Source organism: Amia ocellicauda, chromosome 5 (assembly GCF_036373705.1).
Source record: "Amia ocellicauda isolate fAmiCal2 chromosome 5, fAmiCal2.hap1, whole genome shotgun sequence".
Taxonomy (NCBI): Eukaryota; Metazoa; Chordata; class Actinopteri; order Amiiformes; family Amiidae; genus Amia; species Amia ocellicauda.
In genome coordinates, this window is record NC_089854.1 from 34,003,360 (window position 1) to 34,029,782 (window position 26,423).

Below are 26,423 nucleotides of genomic sequence, written 5' to 3' on the forward strand. Positions count from 1 at the left end.
TTATTTCAACATGATCTTAGTGTATGTACAGTATACACTACATTTATTTTTAGTGCTTCTCGTGGAAAAAAATGCAAATAATAATATGAGGAAGGAAAACATACAACAGATGTTAATGCTTTTGTTTATTCCTAGTTAATCCAGCATTTCTTGAATTGGATGATGTGGTTGGTATATGCTGTGGTGTTAACACCCTTAACTTCTTAATGGAATTACAACACCACCCCTTTTATTTACGAGTGGGGAGGGGGCACCCTCGAATCTACCACTTGGCTTAATTAAGTTATCAGCAAGACTCTGGAGCTCCCACAGTGGACAAACTGGACAGAACTTATTTTATTTATATGCACATTCCAAATAAAGAAAAAAAGCACATTTAAAGTGCAAGGTATAAAGTCTGCACACATTCAAACCGCTAGGCTATTATAACAATGTCTTTAGTAGCTAAATAAAGCTTGACCGGCTCTGTCTTTCAGGGTTGAGACCAGATTCTTTCCTAGGTCGATGTCACTGTCTCACTGCCCCTGCCAAGCCTCCTCTCTCCCTCCAATTTTCAGCACCAGATCAAGACAGATCTTCTCCCAACCGTATGACACCACAGTATAGAAGCCACCACGAATCTACAGACAAGTATAGCTTGTATCCTGGTTTAATGCTCAACATGCCAGCCTCTAACTCTGTTCTTTACAGAGGCAGCAGTGCAGAAAATATGGAGCATACAGCAAACAACAGCGGAGGCAATCAATAAACGCATTTAAAGTCACTTTAGGCTGTGAGACTCATTTAAATAGGTGGCAGGAATACCTTTGCACTTTAATTTGCACCGCTGTAATACTTTGCTTTTAATTCACCATCCATCGGGAGCCCCCTGCAACAGATACTCCAAGGCAGTCTGTCGACTACCAGTACTCAAAAGTCCTCAAAACCAGCCATAACCTCCCTTTGTTCTTCCAAGGTACAAAATCCTTATAATTCTCTTCTCAATTTAAAAAAACAAATCTTTATTTTCCACAGCAAACAGTCTCATTAAATCACCATTTTGGGCATATTAAGTTTCTGGTAGTTTTAGAACATACAAACCTCTAATTGGATGCTAATATCTTCACAATGTTGTTTTGATGTTGTTGGTAATGATTTTAAATGTACTGTGTAAACCCCTCTGAAATCAAAGATCTTACAATTAAGAACACTATTAAAGGGGGCAATATAAATCATACGGTAAATGTTGCGTTCTGTCCTCAGCACTTCTTATAATTGAATAGATGTCCCTCACGTTGAAATGACACTCAGCAAGACTGGATTATAATTGACTAATTGCACAGTGTTGTCTAATGCATATTTAGTGTTGCTTCTATTTTCTGAAGTGTGGAATAATTACCCTCAATTGAGTGTTGGCTAAACAGGTTTTCCGTGTCTTGCATGTTATGTCTTCCGAAGCTCTTCCGTAAAGAATGTAACACCATAGTGTTGATCTGCAGGGCCTAGAGTACGTGGGTTGACAACATACTCACATATTTATGTCTAGTAGGAACAGAAAAAAGAAAATTAAATTCCTTTGAAAAAAGGTAGAGCAATAGAAGATTAAATAGGTGTCAAATTCCCTTACAAACTAATAACAAAATTGTTTATAGTATGCACCAAAGGTCTTTAAGGTCACTGCATACACCACAAAAGCAAAACATTTGACAGAAGAGATAGAAAGGGGAGCAGAAGTCAATACAGCAGGGCATAAACTTGTCTAAAAGCTTCCCAGACTGGGTGGGATTAGTTTGACTAGGATATTGTTTGCCTGTAACTCAGCAACAACTCCTGTAGCTTTTTGGGTTGATGTGAACAGTGTACCAGAGAGTGCTTTATTAGTCCTCCTCACTATTCTATTGCTCTGTTTAAGCTGTGGACATGCAGTGTGGTAAGTAGGTTTAGGAGGACGAGTTAGTGTGGTACTTACCTCCATCACACCTGCATTACACATAGGAGATGTAGTGGGCTGAGCTGACAAGAATTGACACATCTAAGACGGGAGAGCATAAAAATAAAGAAACAAATAATGAATATTCATTTTAGTAGCTTTTGGTAGCCTACTCCATTACAGCTGTAGAAAAACATAAGAGTTTTAAAATGTTTCATACAGGGAGAACTGCATTGACAATTCATAATTACAATTAAACCTTCCCATCAAGGAATTAAATTTGCATTCGGCTTCATATGACTCATCCACTGAGTTATTGGAAAAGCCCAGGAGATTATGTACAATATTGGTATTCATCACTGAAATTAAAACAAAACAATGATCTTTCTCAACAAACCAATCCATGCTTCTCTTTCCCAAATTATTGTTTAAAGCAATTAGTAGTTGAATCGACAGGTTTCATCTGCAGACCTCCACAAAGAGTCCCTCCTATCTTGTGAAATGTACTGCTGCCTGATCATCTCCAGATGCATTATCTAAATAATGATGAGAACAAAATGTAGATTTTGCATGACTCCAAATGCAAAGCTGGAATGTTCACCAAGCTGCAAGGCACTACACTGGAAATGCAGAGATTCCCCATCTGGTTCCGTGACCATTCACAAAGAAATGTGGATGCTGTCAAAATCAAATTGTTATCTGTTTCTGTGCATTATAAAGAGCCTATTGGGCAATAGCTAGATGTGGTAATTTTGGTCTTTTTAAAAAACAAAAATAAATTTAAACAAAAACCTGACTTCAAGCTGTACATTTGATAATGTATTTCAACAAGTTTTGAATGATCTGAAAGTCACTGCTCTTTTGTTCTTTTTACCCTCCTTACCTTTATGTACCTGGATAACTCACAGTCCCTTGTTTTCAGCAGCAATTTAGCCTTTGCTAAGCAGATTGCTACAACCTGAGCTGTGTCAACATGTTCTGGAGTCATGGAACCAGGTGACTGTGAATTACAGCACTATATCAGAACGTTTATCTGTCAGTAATGGTTTGCATCACAGGTTATGTACCATGTAGATGGTTGTGTGTGGTAGACCAAAGGCATATGAAGGCAAACTGCAACTTGTTACAGATGTGCTATCACTTGGGTTGACATTTCAACATGGACTGAATGTTAGTTGCTATATTGCACATATGGCTTTCCAGTCTCCGGAGTTCACTGCAGAGAATACTTTATGGAAGTTGAAGACTTTGGGACTGGATATTGGACAATTTACAGTTCAGGAAGGCCAACAATGCACTGTGTCACAACATTTTGTGGGTAATACAGCAGATCACAGAGAATTGCATTGCTCAGAGTTCTGATCTCAATCCCAACAGAAAACATCTGAAATGCAACATCAGGAAGAGATTGAGAATGTTGCTTTTGTCTTGGGTCACATGCAGTAATTTAGGCAATGGGTGGACTTATACTTAATTTAACTCATTGTAAACATCTGTCTTTTGTCACTTGGTCTGTTGTTCCCACTGCTTTTTGTATAACACGGTATACATTATAATCAGTAGGGTTACTGTCAGTGTGGAACATCTAGAAAGGCATTTACAGATCCAGTAACTACTGGTGTCTAAGCTGTGCTGTTATAAATCAATCAAAAGTACAAAAGCATGAGCATGTGAAACCTGACATTTAAGGATTATGAATTAAATGTTACTAATAAAATAGCCATTTGGTCTTTAAACAAAATAAATACAGGCTTGTCTTCACTCAATCATGTTATTATTGTCAGAATTCTAGTGTATAGTTTCTGTATTCAATGAACCTTACTTTTGAGTAATCTTTGAGAGAAAAAACACAGATTCAGTGGAAGGTGGTTAATTCCAAATGTGACATTTTATATGAGAGAGAGTGCCAGTAAGTGATATAGTCTAACAAGTGGGGAGGATGCTGGGGATGGTGGCCAATTTATTCATTTCCTGTCTTTGATGCTGTTATACACTTTATACACTATTCTGTCAAATCCATCTAATATCAGTCTACAAATATGGAATAGTTTATGGCATGTTCTTTACAGGCTATGGATTAATTTCAGCAGATCTATATATCATAATTGAAAAGTAGTACATGTATGCCATGCCTATGTCTTGAACTGTTATGTAGCTTTGGGTTACATTTAAACAGATTGAAAGTATTAATTTTAATGTATGAATGTCTTCATTTGGACTGTGTGTGACAAGGAAGCCTGGTCAGAGAAGTCCTTGAGCTTTCCATGTCATTGATTAACAGAAATAGCAGGGGTGAGGGGAGAGTGGAGGACACATTATCAGCATACCTCTTTATAATCCCATCCCCTTCCCTTCCACTCTCTCGCTCCCTCACCTCCCTCCCTCCCTCTCTGTCTCAGCTTGTGTGTGTTTCTCTCCCTCACACACAAACACTCTCTCTCTCTCTCTCTCTCTCTCTCTGTCTGACTGAGACACACTGATTTCAGTATCTCTTGCAGTACATTACAGTATCTCTGCTTGAGATAGCTCTTCTGCAAAAGTTTTTTTCTCATTAAAATCTCAGGCATCTACCTGGACTCCTGGGGCAGGAATTTCAAGGGCAACAAAGGAGGAACAATAATAAAAAGATCAGATATTTTAATTTTATTTTTCCTTAAATGCGGGGTTAAAATGTGAATGACATCGAACCAGGTTTATGATTGCAGCTCTTCAGTGACTGAAAATTCAAGCTTTCTCCTACCTTTTGTTTTCCTTCTATTTTTCTTAATACTACATTTGGATGCCTACATTTCAAAATGATTTGAAATTCATCAGACTTCAAAACTGCTGCCACTGATAAGCTAAGTATTGACTGAGTTTCAAGATTTGTTATAAATAATGCAAGCTGGATGCTGGATCTTAATGCTTGAGATTCAAACATAATTTGTGGGGTATAATAAGCAATGAGTTAATCCGTGCCTTAAAGACTGCATTTTAATTTTGAGTTAGAAAGTAATTTGTACAGTCTGATCCCCACAATTTGAGTGAAAAGATAAGCAGACTGCCACAAATACAGTTTATTATCTTTAAAGATGTTTTACTTCATCGTTCTTGTAAATAATTAAGGTGCATTTTAAAGGTGAACTAAAAACTTTTACATTTTGTTTAAAATGAAATCTGTCCTTTGACAGTCATGTAAAATTTGGAAGGCAACACCATTTTGCACTTTTAAATATGTTTCTTCTTGCTTGCACATTATCAAAAGTAACTACATAAACTACAAAGCAGCAAATCTGAGGTGGGAGAAACATACAAAGTGAGAATTTCAAAGCAGAATGTAAAGATGACTTGGTCAAAGAAGCTCTGATCTGCTCCATCTGCTGCAATGGCCACAGAATCCAGTGAGTATATCCTGGCTGGGGAAAGAACTCTGAATGGTTCCCTGAATGGATCGACCCCAGATCTGCAGGGGTCCAATTCCATGGAGGACCTGGCTGCCACCTTCACCATCGGGGCCATCCTTTCTGTCATGTGCCTGATTGGTGTGACGGGCAATGTGTACACTTTGGTCGTGATGTGCCACTCCATGAGATCAGCTGCATCCATGTACATCTACATTATCAGCCTTGCTCTGGCTGACCTCCTGTACCTGCTTACTATCCCTTTTGTAGTCTGTACATACTTCATCAAGGGCTGGTATTTCGGGGATGTGGGTTGCCGGCTCCTGTTCAGCCTCGATTTCCTCCCCATGCATGCCAGTATCTTCACACTGACAGTGATGAGCACTGAGCGCTACTTTGCTGTCCTCAAGCCCTTGGACACCGTCAAGCGCTCCAAGAGCTACAGGAAAGCCATTGCCTTGCTGGTGTGGCTGGCGTCCTTCGTGCTCACTCTGCCGATGATCATCAGCATCCAGCTGGTGCAGGTTGGCAACAAGAACATCTGTCTGCCCACCTTGAGCCGCCTCTCCTACAAGACCTACATCTCCATCCTTTTCTGTACCAGCATCGTGGCACCCGGCATGATCATTGGTTACCTCTATGTCCGCCTGGCCAGGACTTACTGGATCTCCCAGACAGCCACTTTCAAGCAGACCAAGAAGCTGCCAAACCAGAAGGTCCTCTATCTGATATTCACCATCGTGTTGCTCTTCTGGGCCTGCTTCCTGCCCTTCTGGATATGGCAGCTCTTGGGCCAGTTCCATGACTCGTTCCCCATCTCCTCCAAGGCGAAGAAGAACATCAACTACCTGACCACTTGCCTGACTTACAGCAACAGCTGCATAAACCCCTTCCTCTACACGCTGCTCACCAAGAACTACAAGGAGTACCTGCGGAAGCGCCAGAAGGCCTGGGCCACCAGCAGCTATTTCAACCGAAGGAACCGCTTCCAGAGGTCATCACGCAGGTCCCTGTCCTCCAGCAGCCAGCACTGCACAGAGTCCTTCGTTCTAACCCACATCTCCGCGGGGAACAGCTTCTGAGGTAAGCCTTTTTACACCTACATTTCTTTCAATACAGTTGCAGCTAGCAAATGAGAGATTCAAACATGATCACTTGGTTAAATCTTAGGATTCTATCTACTCTGCATTGTGTATAAGGAACTCTGATACAAAAACACTGTCTTTCACCCTTAATTTCAGGCTGGCTAGCACATATAATCAAATCCTCTACCCCCCATTGCATACCAGCCCACTTTAACAAATGTGTATCAGCACTGTTATCGCAATAACAGGGCGTGGATGTCAGTAAGAAATCAACAAAGCTTCCGGACAGTTAGTTGCTTTTTAATTTACTACAGCTGCAAAAACAACTGCTGTCAAGCACAGAAATGCTTTGGCAATCACAGCAGTATTTCCAGAGGGAGTGATCATTTCAGAGTAAAGGTGGTGTCTCTGTGTTATCAGTGAACTACATATTATCATATAGACATTAGTTTGCCCGACATCTGCAATATTAAAAGAGCAATTAAAAGGAACCTGTGATATATTTTTTATGATAGGAAAACTCTGGTAGCATTCTAATGCTAAGCCTTTTTTTAGTGCAGGTGATGAGAAATGCTTTATTTAGCTTATGCAGCACAAACTTTAAAATTACTTAGCTGGACTGCAGTACGCACAGTTACTGAACTGAAACTGAGGAACTCAATGTGGGAGATCAGTAGAAATGCTAAGGATGATTAATTTTGGTTTTGTTGGTGTAAAAATACATTATTTATCTATTCAATATGAAATTTAAAAAATGTAAACAGAAGAAATAAATATGTTCGAAGATTATTAGTTTAATCCAGTTTTTAATTTTAATTAAATTGTTGATCATTTGAACCTTCCTTTTGATATATTTTTAGTTTTAAGATTTCAGAATATTTTCTTCATTATATTGCTGAACTTACTTTCCATTTTATACATATATGTAAACACAGTTATTGAAACACCTTAGATTTTCAAAGAATTATGTCGGTCTCAAAATAATTTGATAGCTTCCATAAACAGAGTTCTAATACCTAACCAAAAAGATAAGCTATGGGCAAATTCTTCATTTTTGTTCTCCCAAGAGTGCTGTTAGCATGGTTTGTCAATTATTTATAAAACAGACAACAGTAGTGTTACTAAAATGGCAGAACTGAGAAATACTATATGCCTAATATGCCTTGAATTAAAACAAATCTAGTTAAGACATATTTAAAGCCTGGTCTTTTAACTGAAATGGGGTCAATTCTGTATTTAAACTTTGATCATACAGAAAGTGACACACTGTCCCAAGACAGCAGTGAAAACTCAAACTCCTGCAAAGTATTCTAATTATAAAGAAACTCCCATGATATATTTTTAGAGCAGAATACTATTATTCTCATTTTGCAAGTTGTTCTTAATTTTTATTTGGCACTGAATACACTTTTTCACTTGATCCCGAGTAGTTTCTAAGGCAAAATAATGAATGCACTCTGCTCCTTTTTATCTTTTTTGGTCCCTTGGTTCAAATTTGTGTTGAATTTCGATGACTTTTGTAGTTAGCCCCAATACAAACTGAGCAATTCCCTAATGCACCCATAAGAGAACATAATTCAGCTCCATCAGATCAAGTCTTCTCAGAGAAATAGAGATTTCTGGTATTTATTTTTTATTTTTTGTAAGTACATTTCTTAAAGAGATGTTATTTCTCCCCCCCCTTCAATTATAGCCTGTAGGTATTTGTATGATTTCATTTAATGATTTATATTTCTCAATAGTTCAACAGCATTTGTATTTTATTAATCTTGTATTGGATTTGTTTTTGACTATTGCTCATGCATAATTGAACTTATTACTATATGATCATTTTTTTGCTGGGCTTAAATTATTTTCTGTAAAACAAGTGTAACAGTGAAATGGCTCAACAGCATAAAAGTCTTCCCTCGGGGGATAGGTTAAGCCCTACAGTCCAAACAGTGTTGGTTCTAATCTGCATTTGGCATAGCCTTCTGTGCTTTAACAGGGAGATGTGGAATGTGGGTACAATCCAGTAGTGAGGGGGCAGCTGCAGGCAGTAGGCGACTGGATTTAAACCTCCTCCAAACCTCCTGTCCCAGAAGATATTGAGATGCTGGACAGTCCACATTGGTCTTCTGACATTGGATCGTGCGCTGCAGCCGGGTGTGCACTGCTTGCCAGACTGCAGCACTGCGGCGAAACCAGTCATCCAGCAGGAACAGGACAGGCTGGTATCCAAGGGTGCACTGGAATGGGGTGAGGCCAGAGGAAGAGCTGGTGAGGGAGTTCCGCACATAGTCAGCCCATGGCAAGAAGCGACTTCTGTCAGTCTAGGATCTGCTGCAGTATGAGCGCAGAAACCTACCGATTTCCTGGTTCAGGCGCTCAGTCTGTCCATTAGACTGGAGGTGATATATGGATGTGAGGCTGAAATTCACGTGTAGTGCCTTGAAAAAGGCAGATCAGACACAGGAGGTGAACTGGAGACCTTGGTCGGAAACAATGTCCTCTGGCAGCCCATAGACACAAAAGATGTGATTGAACAGCTTCGCAGTCTCGAGCGCAGTGGGGAGTCCCTTCAGAGGAATGAGCCAGCTGTCCTTGGAGAACTGATCAATGGCCACCAGGATGGTGGTGTAGCCCTGTGATTTGGGGAGATCTGTGATGAAATCCACAGCAATGTGGGATCATGGACGGTGAGGGACAGGAAGTGGCTCTAGCAGACCGGCGGGGAGGTGTCTGGAGGCTTTGGACTGCATGCAGGTGGAGCAGGCACCAACAAACCTAGTGAAGTCACGCACTAAACCGGGCCACCAGAATTTTCCCAGGAGGCAGGAGTCGAATTAATCCAGCACAGTAAATCGGGTCACGCTGATGACGGAATGTAGGTACGGTTCGCTGGACAGGTGGAAGGAGTCGGATCAGAGGCGAGTCCGCGCTGAATCTGGTCCCAGATGCTCCACTGAATGGGAGCCAGAATGCAGAATGCAGGAGGGAGACAGGATGGATTCCATGGACTGAGGAGCAGAAGAGGAGTCAAAACTGACGAGAGAGGGAGTCTGCCTTGAGATTCTTTGATCCCGGGCGGTAGGTGAGTGTGAATTGGAAGCGGGTGAAGAACAGCACGGGTGATGGGTGTTGAGTCGTTTAGCTGACTTGATGAACTCCAGGTTCCGGTGGTCAGTCAGAGCCAGGAAGGGATGCGCAGCACCCTCCAGCCAGTGTCTCCATTTCTCAAAAGCCAGCTTGACTGCGAGGAGCTCATGGTTGCTGATGTCATAGTTGCGCGCTGCCGGTGACAGCTTGCGGGAGAAGAAAGTGCAGGGGTGAAGCTTGGGTGGCTGTCTGTGGCTCTGGGAAAGCACAGCCCCCACTCCGGATTCAAGAGGCGTCCACCTCCACAATGAACGGGAGAGAGTGGTCCGGGTGTCTGAGGATGGGGGCTGTCATGAACAGTGTCTTCAAACGGGTGAATGTGGCAGCGGTGGAGTCTGTCCATGTCTGTCCGAGCCTGGACATGGCACTGAGCCGGAGTGACAAGCGGGTACAGTGTGGCACTCACAGGGTTGTCAAGGGAAGTGACGGAGGAGGCAGAACGACTCAGACATGCAACCCGGAAATGCCCCGACTGTCCACAATACAGGCAGAGGCGCTGTTGTAATCTCCTCTGTCTCTCATCAGTGGACAGGCGTGTTCTGCCCAGCGGCATGGACTCTGTCTCACACACGGGGTTGGGTGCGGGGCTGAGGCTAACAGGCGAACAAGACACAGCAGGAGTGGACTGGATTCCTCTTGACTTCAGGTTGTCCATCCTGACCACCAGCTGGATAAGAGCCTCATCTCGGCACACGAGTTCCACTTGTAAGTCATGGTACAGTCCCTGATGGAACACAGAGCCCAATCACCCCATCTGCTGTTTGCTGCCAGAGTCCAGAACCTCAGGGCATAATCAGCAGCAGACAAGGAGCCTTGTCACAGCTTGCAGTGCAGTACAAAGCCCTTGCAGTGGTCAGGGGAGCTGTCGTATTTCGCCAGAACAGCCAGCTGTACAGGCTCTGCAGGGGCGACAGCAGGAGCTGGAGCAGCAGGAGCCGGAGCAGCCATCTCCAAGGAAGCAGGCGGTTGCTCAGGTAGGTGCTTGAGAAGCTGGTCCAGTCTCAATTTTCTGGAACGTCTGCTCATGCTCCCTGAGCATGGCCCTCTGGGTGGCGAGGGTGGTCAGCACCGCTGTGTCCATTAGTGGCAAAGTTTTCTGTTGCGTACCGCGGGCACGGGAACATGGGAACCCAGTTGTGGTGCTGGTGGCATGGTCAAGACAGGCAGGGGTCCAGATATCAGCAGGACAGGGCTATCAGTGGCAAGGCAAAGATGTGGCAAGGGTCAGGCGATCAGGCAATCAGTGGAAGAGCAAGGTCATGGTCAGGATTTCAATCAGGAGGTGAAGGCACAGGGAGACTGCTCGGAGATATAGCCAACAGTGACAAAACTTTGCAACTTGTGGCAGACAGTAAGGGGTTTATATGGGGACCAGAGGGAAGCAAGGAACCAGGTTTGGGAGGTGCATGGCAAATGGGGGCAGAGGGTAATTGAACAAGTGCACATGGTGTTCAGGTATGTTGATTGATTGATTGATTGAAGGGAGCTGGGAGAAGTGACTGGTAAGGAAGGTTGATGGTGACATCTAGTGGGGAAAAGTTGAAGTGCTTGGACTGGGAGAAGAGTGCTGGTCTGTGGCCATGACAGTAACATATATGACACTCTTTATTACATATTTATTAATGATATATACTAACAATTAACAAGATAACAAATCTGGATATAGCAGTGTTCTTTAAAATTAATAATCAAAAATATAGTTAATTAAATAATACATAATAATACTGTCTGTTAATAAAATTAATGCATACATTGGCTTCTTGTTTTATTTTAAAACAGGTAATACATGTCCCTAACTAAAAAGCATTACCACTATTTTCTTAGACACATATTGGCTTTCTCTTGCAAGTAATAATTTTCTAACCAACCAATCAGGGACATAATAGCCATACAACGTGAAAATAAGAAAATAAGAAATTAAATTAAAAACAAAAACACAATATTGCTGGACAAAAAAAAGTAATTTGTTTTGTCTTTGTTTTATAATATTGATAAAGATTATTCTGTTGTTATTCTGACCCCAGTTAAAACGTGGCACAACAATACTATATCTCTTCACAGTACAGGGCAGAATTTTGTATTTAATCTGAGTGTAGCTATACCACATCCATTTGTTTGAATGTAAATACCCTACTTTTTTTGTACAAAACTACAAAAGGGGTGTGGGGATGCAAGGAAGCAAAATGGAGGGAAAATATTTATAGTCTTATGTCTTGTTTTCCCTTGCTGACATTGTAAAACACAGGAAATTAAAAAGTATTTTAAATATAGTTATCAAGAGCTTAGCACTTAAATGAGCCATGGCCCATGGACAATGCTATTAGACCTGTTTTTAACATGTATGATCCACTATAACTGTGAAGAACCCAGTCTGGATGCATAGATGGTAAATGTATTTATTTAACATGCCAGGCCTGGAAGGGGCCCGACGTGGAAGTACTCTACCTCAGCAGAGACTTATTGAACAGCAGAAGTTTACAGCCTTTTATACAATGCATGACATGTTGGTCTGTGGGAAGGGGCACAGACAGATTTCCCAAAGTGTTGTCTTGAGATCAGGTTTCTGAATGTTTGTGGTGGTCTTCCTGAGCAGTGGGGGTCATCATGGAAGCAGGTGTTTTCCTGTTGTGGCATACAAACTGCCCAATCTCACATTTTCTAACAATGGACAATGAGGTAGTCAATAAGTGTAATGTAGCATCTTCAGCCTCGAGAGAAGAACAGGAAACCCCAAACAAACTGGTATCTGTGGGCTATTGATCTGTTTGGGTGTTCCTCTTATCATAATGAACAGAAGTCAAAGTGGAGAGGAAAATGTCCAGAGCATATTCTCTGGACAACTGCCTGTTGCTAGCTTGACAAATCTACTTTGCTCAGTCTGCATATTATTATTATTTCTAATATAAAACATTAATAACGGTTCTACAACTGCAATTGAAACAAAAAAAACAAAATGAGACACTTTCAAGATATTTACAGAAGCACTCCCATCTCATTTGTATTCCTCCTTGAAGACATTTGAGATTTTGAGATCGGCATACGTACAAGGCAAATGTACTCTCTATAGACGAAAGAGTGTTTGTTCCTGATGCAAACATTTATTTGAACGCACTGAAGCACAGAGCTATTTTAGAAGAAGTGTAAATGCATACTGGTTTTCTCTCATGCATCTAGTATTGTAGTGGCAAGGATTGGTAATTAGATTCCTATACTAAAATGCATATTAAAGACATAATTAGTTTCCACATACACCAACTAACAGTAAATAGTATTTTAGTGACCATGATAACACTCCATTATTGTTATGTCTGCTTTAATACTCAGTCACACTTACAATCAACAAGTACTCTACTTGCTGTCTGCTTCTGAAATACACAAATGTCAAGCGATCATGCAAGGATTTTGTTCTTGTAACTGGCATATAGGTAGCCATTGCAAGTCGATACAATCATAAAGTTCCAGTTCCACAAAATGCTTTTTTAAAGTATTTCACAAATTACATGTATTTTGAAAAAGTCAGTTTTACCAAAGATTCTAAAGACTGCCCAGAGTGCTGGGCAATTATAGCTATCTGTAAAATATCAGTTTAAATATAATTGCCAGGCAGTTACAGTTCTCGTTTGCTTTGCTTTTCAGACTCACTCACACTGCCAGGCAGATGGTGACATTCTGCAGACAGTTCGGTCCTTTTATCACATCAGGTCCTACATCTTTAAACCATGAAATTAGGCTCAGTCCAATTTTTAATCTCAGAGTAAGGATCTGGTTCACTGTTGAAAGCCTTTTTGCTTTGCACTGTTGTGTTTGAGTTCAGTAGCAATGCCCTGCATAATAATGTTCTTTAATATTTTGGATCTGTTATTCACTTGCTGCCCCTTTTCCCCTCTCATTGTGGTAAACATGACAAATATTGCGCTTGTTTTCTGATGGCAGCTATTGTTCAGAAAAGGTGTTTTTCCAGTCTTCGAAGGGGTGAAGTGACACCCTCACCCACACACACACACACACACGCACACGCACACGCACACAAACACACACACCTACAAAATGTACCAAAAGCATGCTGGTGATGATCTTCCCAACAGCTACTTTAATGAAAATGAATTGTTGTTTAATTGTTTCCACTACTAATCGATGGCTCAAAATGGCAGAAGTGGTGTGGGGGGTTGGGCCTTTCACATCAGCATAAAAGCTTAGAAACCATATTATAGACAAACAGCAGACAAAGGCAAAAACAGCAGCCTGATTGCACGAGGACAGCTGGCAATGTTTATTGCACTGTTGTTGTTTTGTGCATATTCTTGTAAATAGTTTTCTGGTGACCCTCAATAACAGCATCTGGCACAGGGCATTTAAGATGGACTTTTTGTTTATGTTGTTTAAATGTTGTTTGGTTTGTTAGCTATTGCATATGTGGATGGAATTGACTGGGCTTCCAAATGCCTTTATCATCAAAACATAACATTTCGGAAAACATTAACTATTAACTTATGATGAAATCTTGAGAGTAATCATGACAGAAAAATCATCATCAATTTTTGTGTGTTAAAATGTTTAGTCTTTGCAATTTCGCCAGGTGTCTGGATAGCTGGCACAGAAGTTATGAATGAATTAACACAATTTTATTTGAAAGCACAAATATGTCAAATTGTATTCTTTGAAACGTATTCATTTTCTAATGCAGTTGAGTAAAGTATTTCATTTGTCTTTTACTAGATTCTGCCAACAATGTCAGACCATTTTTGCATTCAGACTACAAGCATTTGTTTCTGTAAGAAGATTTAAGCTTTAGACATTATCACTGGACTGAAGTCTTCACCAAGCTATTCAGACATCCTAAAGTTTAGGGTATTGCATTTTGTGATATCAATATTACTGTTGTGCAGACGATTTGACAAACAAAAAGCTGGATTCTAAATAGTTAAAGGTCACAGATCTCAGATTTATATGCAGCAAATATCTGATCTGAACTTTAAGCACATATGCTTCAAAAAATTAAACAAGAAAGACATTGTCAAAAAGACAAAAATATTTAGTTGCTAAGTAATGAACATAGGCTAAATTAACTGAAAATTATATTTTAAATGATAAAATATATAAAATGAACTAAGAATGTTGCTGTGCTGAATCAGTGTTCAGCAAAGTGACAGACTAATGAACTATATTATTTATTTTAAACTTAATGAATCACCAAATTACATTTGTTCAAAATGATTTTGTACTTTGTACTACAGCTGTAGTTACAGACAGTATGTAAAGAAGTATCAACTATGTTTGCATTGTCCAAATAAGGCTTGATGTACAGATGGATTGTGCATGTTTAAGAATGGTTAACCTGTCACAAATGATTCTGAAATGTTTATGCTTATTCTGAACATGTTTATAGAAATAGATCACACACCCGTTCTATGAATGCCCAGGTGATGTGTGATTTCCACTTTATGTATTGTATACTGGGTCAATCCATAAGAACAGTCAAATATGAAACATTATAATTTTTTTTAATGGCAGTGTATTAGTTAAGTATACTTGCTTTAAATAGTCACAAATGTGTAACTGATGTCACACACAAACCCCTATATATATATATATATATATATATATATATATATATATATATATAAACCCCTTTAATCTGCCTCTGTGCCAGCTTTGTTTTAAATTGTTCAATACATTGAACTTTTGTATATGTAACTGAGTTGAGTAAAAGCGGATAAGAGATATTGAATACATGGGCTCAAGACCAGAGTAATGTAGATTCACAGTACAATTCACTTGCCACTTTTTAATTTTTGTCACAAAGCTCACACAATGCTTCTCACACAAAGACATTATTAAACATATTTAAATCAGTATTTTGTGGCTGTCTTCATTCATATAGTTTCTCTTAGTACATAGATTGTTTTAGTACATAGTCTTTAGTTATAGTACATAGTCTTAGTTTTAATTCATAGTCTTAGTACATAAATTGTTTTATTTTATATTTTGACTCAAGCTATGTATATATTTGTGCACAAGAAAGACTCTGCTTGTGGTATGTTTGTGCTGCGACTGGCCATTCATAGTACATCTATTCCATAGTGTATTGTTTGCTGTCAGTTCCCAGTTTGTGGTTTGTGTGGGAACCTTGTCACAGCAGATCAATTTGAATCTCAATCCCAGAGAGTTTTGTGGTGAACATGATGGTACAGGCTGAGGTTTTAACAGTTAATCTAGAGCTTTCTCTTCATAATCGAAGAGGTATTCATGAAATACTACCTTTCAATATTTGAAATAAAAAACAAAAAACAAAAAAACATAAGGATTGTAGTCAAACCCACATACTAAATATGTCTTACTGAAAAGAAGGAGAATGATGTTAGAAGCTGTACAATATAATAAACACAATAATACTAACAAAAGTAAAACGTCCCTGAACATGCTCCTCCTCAGAATTTCAAATCTGAAAAAATGAGTCCCTGAGATAAGCGAAATAGGTTCACATGATGCACTCCACCACTTCCTTCACTTCTTCCACAGGCACTTCAGGAGGAGAGATGAGGGGACTGTATTTAAGACATGTGCCTGCAGCCACATAGACTTAAGTTCGGTCCTGCAGAAATGTAAAGCTAGCAAATCCCTCCAGTACACTGTAAATGACTTTCTGGGAACTGATGCAGTTTATACTTTTTTCTTTAAACTAGACCTTTGCAGTATGAGAGTCCATGCATTGCTTAGCCTTTATAGAAAACACATTACATGTACGTGAAAATCACTGTCAGGAAAATGCTAATTGGATGAATAAAAAATAAACAGAACAAAATATTTGGACTGGATGAAGTATATTCTCGAACTACAGGAAAATCAAGACTTCAGTTAAAACATATTACATGGCTTTTAAAGTAAACTAGGGTAAGTCTGGGTATTTATTAAGCATCATTGACATAAAAGTCAGGATAGCACCTATAGATTGTGCTGCTTGAAGAGTTATTGGTCTTTATGATACCTGAATCTGACCTCTTTTAACCTGGAGATCTTGAACAATGCAGAACCAAAGTCAAAAGGAAAAGGAATGCTCTGCGTGCTAAAGCCATGCTTTATCAATTCAAGTCCTGCGGTTTTAAAAACATGCTGAAAAAAGCCTTCAAGGATCTGTCTATCTATTACTCTCTATTGTAAAATCAATGAGGACATGATGCTCTGTAATGAAACGTTTGCATGTGAATGTTAATTATAATTGTATCGACATGATTTAATATAGACACGAATCCCTGATCTCTTGAAGATATCAGTAGTTAATTTGAAGATATCTGGAAATCTCCAATTCTGTTAAAGATGTCTCCAAATGTTTCAAAATGATACTTTAGCAAGTCTGGATTATAATGAATTAAGTTTCAGAAAAGAGTTTTAAAACAGATTGCAGAGAATCTGGTGAACCTATAGTCAATCTGATGGCACCACTCAAGTACTCACAATTTTGGATTTCAAAAGGCAAAGATGTGAGCACACACAACAAAATAGCTAAGCCTAAAAAATTAACAGGAAAAATCATCCCAATGAGACATGTTTAGATGTCACTTTCAGCAGAAACTTGAATGGTTGAAAATGAAGTTAGGGGGTTCTCTTATTGAGGTCTGTTTGTAAGTTTTGGACACTAGCTAGGTGTTGAAATAGTTTTAATACTCAAAGTGTTTGCAAACCCTTGACTGACATTTCTTAGAAATTATTAACTAGTTGATTAGGTATTTATTAATTAGTTATTAATTATCTTGGCAAATGCCGGATTCAAGTAAGCATAATGTTTTAACATCTATGGAAATCAAATCTTATTAAAACTGGGTTAACCCATAACTCAGACAAAAACACCAAAAGCATATACCTCAGTTTTACTATACTGATGATTAACATCTCCAATCTGAGTGCCCAGGCTGAGCCTTGTTTAGATGAAGATTCAAGATTGTATACTAGATGGCAATGTAACTTTGCAGGACCTTATCAAAACCAGCTTGTTAATAAAAAATAATTGAAGAGCAGATTGTACCACAGATCTACAATGAAATATATATGTGGGCTGGTATTTCACTGTTACAGAGTATATACAATCAAAAACAAAAACAATAATTCATGTTTCTTTCAAAAATCAAAACAAATCATTGTGTAATGGCACACAAACTGCATCCTGATTGGAAATTTGTTTTGTGTGTGTGTCTTTGATGAAAATAAATTATTCCTTCTGGGAAAAAAGATGGCGTTCCAAGAAAATACTATCTTTGTTTTGTTTTTTGCTCTTTGCCAATTGAACTTTGATTTTTTTAGTTGCATTTCATTTTTGACATTTATGACACAGAAGTAGGTTAGTAATGATTCTGTTACTGTTTGAAGTCATTTAAATTACTTACATTTATTTATTAATAATTTATACATTTAAATGTATTCTCATGATGGCCAATAAGTATAGAGCTTTCTTGGGTGTATTAGGATGTCTGAAAATGCACTGCAAAGATTCCATCCCAGAACATGCATACACATAACGTTTTTGTCAAAAGCCCCTGATAAATAAATATCAAAGTTATTAGTGGTGCTAAGATGATGTTGATTAAAGGAACATATTCACTTCATTATAGCCATTTATATTCCATTATGTTCAAAAACATAACTGTACATTTTGTGCTTGGAAAGCTAGTAGCAGATGCAGAAGTGTTTGGGTCAACAGTCCACCCACCAGTACAATAGAGGGCACTATAGGTGAGAGAAGACCTCCTGGGGGCCATAGAACCATCTCTCCCTTTGGCTGCCATCATGGTGACGAAAGGAGAAACAAAAACATATATCTCAGCTCTCTGTGGTTGGATCTCAAACAGCTTTTCCTTCCAGCTGGAGCTATTATCAACTTAATTAGCCATACTATTTGTTCAATAACACGTGTCTTTTTGTTTATATGTCTTTTATCATTGATGCCTTAAAATACTCTTTCAATGTGCAGTAATTGCTAAAGAATGCACACCCTGTTAGATAACTATTGAATAATCTAGCTAATCAACTAATGTTAAAACTAGGAGCTTGATTGGAACAAAAAAGATTTGACTGTGCCCCTCCAGTGATTCGATTTGAGAACCCTGTATTATATCCTCCTACTGGAGGTGGGGGGCTGAGTTACAGGCATTGTTATACGAAAGCGGGAACTTTCTTGTCAAACCTTATTTGCATGGTCCAAAACCACTAGGTTTTTTGAATTTGTACTGGGAAACATTTACTGTGAAATTCAGTCCCATATGAATCTTCTATTACATTTTATTCCAGATCAAACTAACTCATAGAGAGAAATAAAGAGTAATATAGTTAATACAAATCTAAATCAATTCCTTGTTTTCTGCATATGGATGCTCTATTCCAATACTTCAGTTCTAGATTTTAGTAAGGTCAGTAGGGTTCAGGAAAAAACCTGGAGCTATATTAAAGAAAACCTTAAAGACTAAAGTTGTCGGTCTTGTAAAGCAACCATGACTTTAAAACAGCTAAATTAATAACAAAGCTGAAATGTATGTAAATTCCTCTCCCCACCTAGGTGAGCACCTAAGGCATTTTTAGGACTGATTCCAGTCTTACATCTGCACAACCTACATCTGTTAGACTACCAATAGGCGCCAGCAACTGAAGCGTAGCTGTAGACTCCATCTGTGTATGTGTTAATGAAGTGTCTGAGATTGTTGGCCAACAGTTTATACCCTATACATTTTCCAGAGCTTACTTCCATTTAAAAATTCCAGTGTACTTTATAAAGATGCCAATCATCAGAAAATATTTTGTATAAATACTTCTTAATAATCACGGCAAAAGGGTGGCTCAGTTTAGGATTGATTCTGACTTCATTTACAAAATATTAATCCTTGTATACCCTAAAAGGAAATAAAACATTACAAAAATAAAAATAAAATCCCTTCAGATTCAGGCAACAACATTTCAATGAACTGGGCTTCCACTGGGAACTGGTTGCCCTTTGGGAATGTGTTTGCTCTGAAATTTGTATTCCACTTTGTCAAACCATAATTCAAGATCCCGAGCAGAACTGGTGACACTACGTCAATGCTAGCCAAGCAAAACCTAGATAATGTGTTACTTTTATGGGCACAGATTGTATAAACTGTAAACCTCTGCCAGCCCCATTGCTGAAATCTTCAATCTTCATTTCAAGTAAATCGCTAAATTGCTGACCAATTGGACTGGTTCCTTTAAAAAGTTATGTGTACCTTAGAGTTGTTACACCCTAAAAGGTATCGTGGGCATGTGACTTCACATATGGAGAGAAGATAGGTGTAGAATATTGTTATTGAATACTGTGTAGTTGTTAGCTGACTTGTAATATATAGGCCTATCTGGAGTAAATAGGAGTAAATGGAGTCAAACCCATGGGTTTACTTTGGTTATATTAAGCATGCTTTGTTTTTAAAGGTTTGTAGCCTGGTTAACTTACACTTTCTCTTTGCTTTCCAATACTTTAGAGAAAAGTGTATAGCCTATATTATTAGAGGAAGAGGTTAAGCCACAGGTCTAGTCATCAGATAAGGTAGGCTAAACAGCTAAGTAGTAAATAAGATCAGTGTTTTTGCTTTTTTTCCAATTATGTTTTTTTTAAGTTTTGTTTTTCTTGCAGTGGGATTAGATACATTTTGTCCTGTTTGATTTAGAGTGGATACTATATTAAATTCCTCCTGGAAATTGTACAAGTCTAGCTTTTGCAAACTTGTCTGTTTTCTATCCTCAGTTTGACTGGTACAATTCAGCAACCTAATACTGGAATAAGTCTTCCAGAAATGAACAATTGAAAATATTATTCTGAGGCCCCGGCTACTTATGATAAAATTCTGTACCAGAGTTACGTCACTGTTTTTCCACAATCTGTTTAGCAGTATTTCCAATTCCATTTTTCTTCTGGCTTAGTAATTCTGAACTTCACCTTATCTGCTGTGTAGTGAGCTGTGGGCATTAAATGTCTGCCTGGTGTCATTCAAAAGAGTATTTCATTTCAGCGATTGAAGAAATCATTCCCCTTCTATCTGTGAATTACCTATGCTTCACCCTAGTTTAAATGTCTATGCAATTACTAATTTCTTTGCCTCTCTAATATATCTTTCCCCTCCTATCCATAAAGTGTTTTGGAATCCCCAAAGTTTATAATGATGATGATGATTTATTAGTACCACATGAAATTCAGATTTCCCTACAAAATCAGCTTTAGAATGAGCATTAACTACTCTACATCCATTGTACTATGGTGCCTGCATCTTAGGTTAATAATCATAGGTTCCCTGAATGGCTGATTCTGTTAAAATTATCTGTCCAACTCACTGCTACACTTCTTTAATTGTGTGTCTCTGACAGCAGTGGCAGCATCTTAAGGATATTATAGTTCCCCTGACCACAAAGACCCCAAATACTTTACAACAAAGAAATGAATACCTAATAATAATGCTTAATTTATCCAATGTACATCTTGGTGGATAAACACCAAGTAAAGACAATTCCATCAGATCAAGGCTTAGAGAAAGGTTGTGTGGGAAACCAGCCAGCAGCCTTGAGGATACAATCTCTCCACCATAATCAACTGGAATATTGAATGAGACTGAGGAATAACTGCTGATTCTAATTAAAAACAATACAAGTTGCCATATCTTCTGTCTATTACTTTGATAAATCAATTTTTAAATAATTGTCTACACTGTCTACAGAATTTAGTCTGAGTATGTACAAATTCCCTACATCTGGGGTAAGGTTATAATTCAGAATTACATAAAGATGACAGTTCCAAATAGGGTTGGGGGTGAGTATATATGAGTTTAAAGCCAGACTTCTTTCACTCATGACAAAAAAGGCCAAAGACAACTATTTCCTATTCTGTAATAAAAGTAGAGAGATGGCAACTCTAATTAAAGCCGGAATGGACTGGAAGCCAATGTTGTTTGATTAAATATTCTGCATTAATTTACACAGTGGCTCTTTCAGTGTTTTCTTGTTTATTTTTTGGTCACATTTCAAAATGCAGCTCTGCACTCATAAATCTACACTTAGTAATGCTCTCGGAGGCTTTGCAAAGCATGCTAATTGAACAATAAATAACTTATGAGGTCAGAACTGCAAAAATGCCATTGAATAATGTAAATATTTAGTTCACAGTTGAAAATACTACCCAAAGGGGGAGGTGCCATAGCCTGCTAATGGGAAATGCCTCAACTCAACCAATAATAAAGTGCACTGTGTTACATTATGTGCAGTATCGAAATGCACCATGTAGTACTCAGCTGCACCAAGGTGCACTGTATGCCAGGCTGTGAGGAAGTGCTTTTGCAATGCTGAGGCCGATAAGCACACACTGCAAATAGCAGAGATGTAAATCTAAGGCTCTTCGAGGCATGTAGAGAGTCCTATGAGGGGACAGATCTTCGATTGTATGTGTAACACAGACAGTGACAGTTGAAATAGCTGCTGTGGCTGAAAGTGGTCCCTTTCCAAAAAGGAAAAAACATTTTTTTCCCCAAAAAGCATCACAGCATTTGCAAGCTGTAGGATCTGGGCATGAAAGTGAAAATACAGACAAATTTGATTAGAACCCTGAAGTGATCCAAATGGAGTTGCATTTTGGAAATCACAAATCTGTTGTTTTTCTAGTCTTACAGCTTTATGCACTGGATGGACATGCCATACCAACTTATCAGGCATTTACAGAAAGAATGCTTAGACTTTGTGAAGAAAAAGGGAGGAAAAGAACAGGCAAAGTTATCTGGGAAAGATGTGTATTTAAACACACAAAATCATGATCTGTTATTTTAAAGATGTAGACTTTTCCAGAAAACTGTGCCTTGTGTTTTGCACACTATTAAGTCTGTAAACCTGGCATAAAAGATCATAAGGTGGGAAGTCTACCTGCACTTAAAAATATATATGCTAATTTAGTTTAACTGTATATATTTATAATATTCAAATATCTCCAAAATATTCTTACTACAAAGTTAATAAACTTGTGATATGAACACTTCATAAATCAAATACATTTCTAAGTGTATTATAGTGATTTGTTTTCTAATTTTATATAAATATATATTAATTTAAATACAGTGCACAAAATGGAAAAGAAAGATGACTAAATTCAGACTAAATATCTAATGACTGAAACAGGACTAAATCTTCTGACCAAGACAAAGACTCTAATACAATTTAAAACTAAAACTGGAGTGAAATATTGACAGGTTTTCTTTGACTAGACTAAGACTATGACTAAATAAAACAATTGACTAAATCAACAGTGGTGGGCTGCATATTTAGCCACATTGTTAGGTAAAAATAGCAGTTGATGAAGTTAAAGTAAGAATTGTTTGATGCAGGGAGTGTGTTGAGGCTTGGCTTTGCCAAACAGGTAATCATAGAGATGCGAACAAACCTAAGCAGAGTTCTGATAATTGGACGTTGTCAAGATGCGCTCACTTTAAAAAGACTTTCACTGTTCCCTATAGGGGCTTGAGTCTGGAGACGAGAAGCTGCAAGCAAGCGAGTGAGCAAGAGCAAGTGAATGTTTTTGAAAACAAAGTGCTTCATTGCTGACTGATTATTTCTTATTGTTGGCTCACTTTCTTATTTTATGTTATTTATTTATGTATGTATTTATTTATTTATTTATTTGAATAATTTTCGTTGTAAAGCAGTCTCAGTCCCTTAATTTTTAAATGTTTTGTTTTAAATCATTTTATTACATCTCACTCCCTTATTTTATGTTTTATTGTGGTTGATTTTAAAATAAATACTTTGTTTACCTATACTGTAGCCCTAATTTCTCATTCATGGGTAAGAAATCATGCAGGACACATCTCTATCAAATAATTGTTAAAATCACCTCATTATGCAATGATTAATTTAATGCAGTCTATGCTCAAATGCATCAAGTGCTTTACAGGGTATACATATTTATGCATATGGTTGGGTGGGTGGGGGGTTATAATATTATTGTTTTGTGAAATTATGTTATACATTTTTGCATAAACATCCTGTTTTACAACCCGGTATCTGTAACCAACAGACATTAGCAAATTGAATAATTTATAGAAAACATGCCTGTAAAAAGATTTACACACTATTTTGATGTTTGGCACATGGACATCACACAGTGCTGGGTTTTGTTTATTTGAAGGAAAATTTAAAATCATTATATTGCTATTGTATTATTATTATTATTATTATTATTATTATTATTATTATTATTATTATTATTATTATTAATAATAATAATAATAATAATAATAATAATGGGTAAGATATTAATACTAAAGCACCACAACATGTAATCACTCAGGGAAGACAAATGTTGTTTTTCCACTAAGTTTTTCCTATCCAGAAAGTTATAAAATGGCACAGAAACCCCGAAATAACATGTGTCAACTTTGTATATAGGTGATTATTTGGAAAGTTTTACATTGTAAAGTGTATGCTTTCAATAAACAGTTTTGCATTTCATCATAAAATTCTGCACTCTCTGAAAACCAATACACTTTCTAAAAACCTAAAAGCTACTGACTTCAGGACTGAAAAGCATAGACATGAAAACCTGTAAAACAGCCCAGATAAATATTTATTTTCCCTTTTTTGTGACTTATGACTCTATTTGCTGTACACATTAAAGTAATAGCAGTCTATGTAGCCATGTCAGGAACCTGAATTCCCCAAAGTTGGAAAACGGACAGATTTAATCTTAGCTTTCCATTTCCAGTGCTCCAAATTAAGATGAATTAGTTTTCTCTGGAGTACTTGTATGCTTATCTTTAGTCCCTTTTTGGGGTACCTTCAATGAACAAATTGCTTTAGCTAAATATGTAATATACTTAGTAGCAGAGAGGTGTGAAATCCTGGTCGACAATCCTGCAGGATTCATAAGTGACCTGGAAAGACGTGGAAAATATTTAAGTTTGTACTAAGTAAACAAATATTTGGTCCAGTCATTCAGAGCTCAGCTGTACTGAAAACCAGAAGACCGAGAGCTTCTCCAATAATTTATATTCTCTCTGCGTCACTAAGCCAATTTGCTGTTATCACAAAACTGGGGTCATGCTATAACAACACTTTCTAGAACCACAGGAAAAAATAGATCATTACATATCAGTTCAACAACAAAACCACCATCTTTATTTTATTTCTCTATCCTGAAATTTAGTAACAACTAGACCATGTGTTTGACAGGGGGTAATCAAGCCAATTTTCACAGTCAACATTTATATATTCCCTTAAGACCTAAGCTACAATGTATTATCTGCAAAAAAGCCTATATGTTAGAAAAATGCTAGAAAAAAACAAATCTGAAGTCTGCTAAATGGTCTAGACATCAAGGTATAAAGTATGATTTGTCCTACATAATTCTCATAAAGAAAGACAAAAAAGAACAAAAGAACAAAAGCTTATGTATTTAAATATCGCAATGTGAAGTGTACCTAAAATATATTCACTGACTCAAGTAAAAATATTCAATATATTTATATAAAAAAAATATATGTAACTGGAATTATAAGCTAAATTAATGAGAAAAATAGTCTGTATAATTTATAATTTAAGCTAAAATACATTGAAAACTTAAAAGTTAAATAAATTGATATTCAGTACTGCATGATAACCCAATCTTTATAAACTTAAAGATTTGCAATTATAATTTTCACTCAGTAGAATTAAAACACATAAAAATAATAATGACTGGGGACCAACATAATTACTTTCAAAGAGCAGCAGATTCTGGAAAAAGCTCATTGAGACTCGGCTGTGTGAACTTGCAATCCCTGTGTGGATTCTGGATCTTTAGAGTAATTAATTTAGAGATTGTGGGGGGAAAACAAAAAGTGAGAAAGCAAATTCATTTCAGCGTCATGGGGCACAAGGCTGAAAAGCACTTTAATTTGTTTGTAAAGGCATTAAAACATTATTAAAGACATGATGGCAATTATGCATTTATTACATTTGTCTGTGCCACATATATACTATATATATACTTTTGTATTTAAAAATAGAAAAAGGTAGGACATACCACTCTATTTGAAAGTGTGTAAGTGTACTTAATGACAGCTGCAGTCCTTATAGTAGAAGATTGTATCATCCCTCTTGCAGTGCTGTTTCTAACCCAGCAAAAGAAACTGGTCCCTTCCTGATTGACTATTCCAGATCATCCCAGAGGTGTTCTATGGGTCTGACACTCTGAACAGGCCATTGAAGTATATATTAAGGATATACACTCACCTAAAGGATTATTAGGAACACCTGTTCAATTTCTCATGAATGCAATTATCTAACCAACCAATTACATGGCAGTTGCTTCAATGCATTTAGGGGTGTGGTCCTGGTCAAGACAATCTCCTGAACTCCAAACTGAATGTCTGAATGGGAAAGAAAGGTGATTTAAGCAATTTTGAGCGTGGCATGGTTGTTGGTGCCAGACAGGCCGGTCTGAGTATTTCACAATCTGCTCAGTTACTGGGATTTTCACGCACAACCATTTCTAGGGTTTACAAGGAATGGTGTGAAAAGGGAAAAACATCCAGTATGCGGCAGTCCTGTGGGCGAAAATGCCTTGTTGATGCTAGAGGTCAGAGGAGAATGGGCTGACTGATTCAAGCTGATAGAAGAGCAACTTTGACTGAAATAACCACTCGTTACAACCGAGGTATGCAGCAAAGCATTTGTGAAGCCACAACACGTACAACCTTGAGGCGGATGGGCTACAACAGCAGAAGACCCCACCGGGTACCACTCATCTCCACTACAAATAGGAAAAAGAGGCTACAATTTGCACAAGCTCACCAAAATTGGACAGTTGAAGACTGGAAAAATGTTGCCTGGTCTGATGAGTCTCGATTTCTGTTGAGACATTCAGATGGTAGAGTCAGAATTTGGCGTAAACAGAATGAGAAC

The 26,423-nt window shown here is 37.8% G+C and overlaps 1 protein-coding gene across 1 annotated transcript in view; it reads left to right on the forward strand.

The window, feature by feature from the left end:
- The first annotated feature begins 4,351 nt into the window (after positions 1-4,351).
- Positions 4,352-26,423, forward strand: part of uts2r (urotensin 2 receptor) — a 49,541-nt gene continuing 27,469 nt past the window's right edge. Inside the window, exon 1 of the mRNA XM_066704874.1 lies at positions 4,352-6,372. Within this exon, the coding sequence (XP_066560971.1) occupies positions 5,274-6,371 (1,098 nt within the window). The 5' untranslated portion in view covers positions 4,352-5,273 and the 3' untranslated portion in view covers position 6,372. The remainder of the gene's footprint in view (positions 6,373-26,423) is intronic.